Here is a 2764-nt window from a genome sequence, read left to right as displayed (position 1 = left end):
GGTAGGTTCTTTATTCAGCGAGTCGTGAGTTCATGGAATTCCCTGCCAGTAGCAGTGGTGGACTCTCTCTCTTTATGGGCATTTAAGCGGGCATTGGATAGGCATATGGAGGATAGTGGGCTAGTGTAGGTTAGGTGGGCTTGGATCGGCGCAACATCGAGGGCCGAAGGGCTTGTACTGCGCTGTATTCTTCTATGTTCTATGTTCTAAATCTAGGTGACTGTATTTGCTGCTCACAATGCGATGTAGTACCAGCGAGCAGCCTGTGCAACAGACCCCTGGCAGAATAAAGAATAACAAAGTGGAAACATTCGGCAGAAATGATCAGAAGCCGTGTCTTGGGCCCCAATGTCTGTGAATTTGGCAGCATTCCAAAACCTGTTTTGTAGCTGCAGCAGTAAAGCTCAGTGCTGAAGCCCTCCTTACCTTTGAGTGCACTGAAAAGGGTTTCATCCAAGTCATAGGTGTTCTCAAAGTATTCCAAAATCTCCCTGAAAGAAGGTAATGAAATGTAACATCAACAATCTAAAAGGATCTCTTCAATGCAATTAGCAAAAAAAAATGCTGTCTTCTAATTGAATATGAATTTGAAAATTGTTTTAACTCAACCTTCTAATTTGCGAAACAAAAGAACAAGCTCAGTCGTGTCAGGGAAACAGGACGCGAAATTCCCAACCCCCAATCACATTACTAAGTACTAATCTTACATTCTTATCACAATATACAGCTCTCAAGGTACTAAGATGGATACACAATGCATCACAGATATATACACACTTACTCCTTTGTGCACGTCTCGAGATTACAGGGTTTAAGGGAGGTCAAACACAACTTTCCAGTAAGAATAGATTTCATTTTTTTTGATCACCTCTCAGCACAATTACTGTGCAACAGGGAGCTGGTGAGTTTTTATAGGGATTGTGACGGGGGGGAGGGTCTGCAAACTTAGTGTCCAGTTAACATTGACTGATGAGAGCAGCAGCCAGAGCAATGTGTAAATCATTGGAGAACATCCGGCACAGGATTGGACAATCATCTGTATGTATCTGTGACATCTTCTACTGCAGACTACCACTGACTGTGTGTGTCCATGAAAACAGTGAGGCTGCATCTGGGGGAGGAGGGGCACAGGAATGAACAGATTAATGTTCCACCTCCCAGTTCCCTCCTGCTCTCTTTTAAAACTCTCAGTCACTGGAAGTAGATGGGGAGGTGGCCAGTGGGGGGGCAATGGGTGATGAAATTAAATTTTAATTGTCAAAGTGCTCCGGTTTCCTCCCACACTCCAAAGATGTCCAGGTCAGGTGAATTGACCATACTGAATTGCCCATAGTATTAGGTACATTAGTCAGGGGTAAATATAGGGTAGGGGTCTGGGTGGGTTACTCTTCGGAGGGTCAGTATGGATTTGTTGGGCTGAAGGGCCTCTTTCCATACTGTAGGGAATCTAATCTAATCTAGTGTAATCTAAAAGAAGGGTTGTGTATCATTGAGAAATATAGGCAAAGGGTTAAGGTCATAGGAACAAAGTTGCAAACAAAAACAAACAAGATTTTATTGATTTGTATTCTGCGCCAGGTAAGTGATAGGACAGGGGGACACATTGACGTAAATTAATTTGCACCAAAAAAAACCGCAGTTGTCAGTGCATGGGTGCCATTAAGCTGCTGCACTACCTCAGAGGGTAATAGACAAAAATGCAATGGTAAAATTCAAAAGAGAATTGAATCTGTATATGAAAAGCAAAGAGATTGCAGGAATTTGTGGAAAGAACAGGGAGGAAGTGGAAAGATAGCGTGTTCAAATAGGGTACGGATCAAATGGTCCCTTTGTGCCGATTGGACTGGGTTTTCAAATACTGGCTGAGTCTGGACCCAGTGCTGATGCAATTTAAAAATCAGGCCCCTAAAGGATGTCAACACCTCTGAGACATTCTCTGGCTTTCCACATGTTGGCAACAGAGAGGGATTGGCGGAATCTGCTTTCCTCCAATTTCTGGCCCATTAAAACTCCTTTAGAAGCTTGTGAACCAGTTGGGGTAGTCAGATTTTGAATTGAGAATTTGGTGAGTTTGGTGTATGGGGTTTGTTAGTGCATAGCTGTTGTGTTCACTGTGGAATGATGGAATTTTTCTTTAAAGTTTAAATTAGGTGCCTGAGTAAGCTTTGTGGACTGTGCACAGTCCCTCAGTGTTGTGTGGTCTCCTTCCTGCAGCAGACCAAAATGTCTGCTGTCTGCCTTTGCTGTTGGCATCTGTCAGGCACTTCCTTCCTCCTGGAGATGTTTGATGTGACTAATTTGACACCAAGAATGGGCATGACTCAATTCAAGCATTTACATTTAAAAGCAGAATTGCATGAGTGACAGTTGAGTTGAAATATCTGGAGACAGAATTGATTTTGGGAATGGGTTCCTGTTCCTCCTGTGAAAACTCATCTCAATATCTTTTATTCATTCATGGGTGTCTCAGCTAAGGTAATTGCCCATTGGTCTTGAGAAGGTGGTGGGGAGCTACATTGTTGCAGTGCTACAGATAATGTAGTCTAAGTTCACACTCAATGCTGCTGGAATAAAGTTCCAACTGTTTAACTCAGCAACATTGAAGGAACAGAGATACATTTCCAGCCAACACAGCAACAACATAGGACTGAGCCAAAGATATTTGTGGTTCGATGTGATTTCAAATGTTACTGGATGTTGTACTGTGATGGTCCATTGATAATATTGGATTGCAGCTTAGTGTTCCAGCAATAGTATTTGCAGT

At 42.7% G+C, this 2764-nt stretch overlaps 1 protein-coding gene across 2 annotated transcripts in view; it reads right to left on the bottom strand.

Moving 5' to 3' along the window:
• The window catches only part of LOC122554494 (ergothioneine biosynthesis protein 1-like), a 73536-nt gene extending 72541 nt beyond the window's left edge, over nucleotides 1–995 (bottom strand). The window contains exons 1-2 of one of the 2 annotated variants that reach the window (XR_006313007.1): nucleotides 782–995; nucleotides 427–491 (exon numbers count right to left, since the gene is read on the bottom strand). Coding sequence is in view for 1 of the 2 variants with exons in the window: in XM_043699615.1 (XP_043555550.1) it covers nucleotides 427–491; nucleotides 782–855 (139 nt within the window). In the remaining variant the exon portion in view is untranslated. The remainder of the gene's footprint in view (nucleotides 1–426; nucleotides 492–781) is intronic. The other variant, XM_043699615.1, reaches the window with a different exon arrangement.
• Nucleotides 996–2764: the final 1769 nt, after the last annotated feature.

Source organism: Chiloscyllium plagiosum, chromosome 11, assembly GCF_004010195.1.
Source record: "Chiloscyllium plagiosum isolate BGI_BamShark_2017 chromosome 11, ASM401019v2, whole genome shotgun sequence".
In the NCBI taxonomy this organism is placed as follows: domain Eukaryota; kingdom Metazoa; phylum Chordata; class Chondrichthyes; order Orectolobiformes; family Hemiscylliidae; genus Chiloscyllium; species Chiloscyllium plagiosum.
This window is presented reverse-complemented; position numbering and strand designations above follow the sequence as displayed.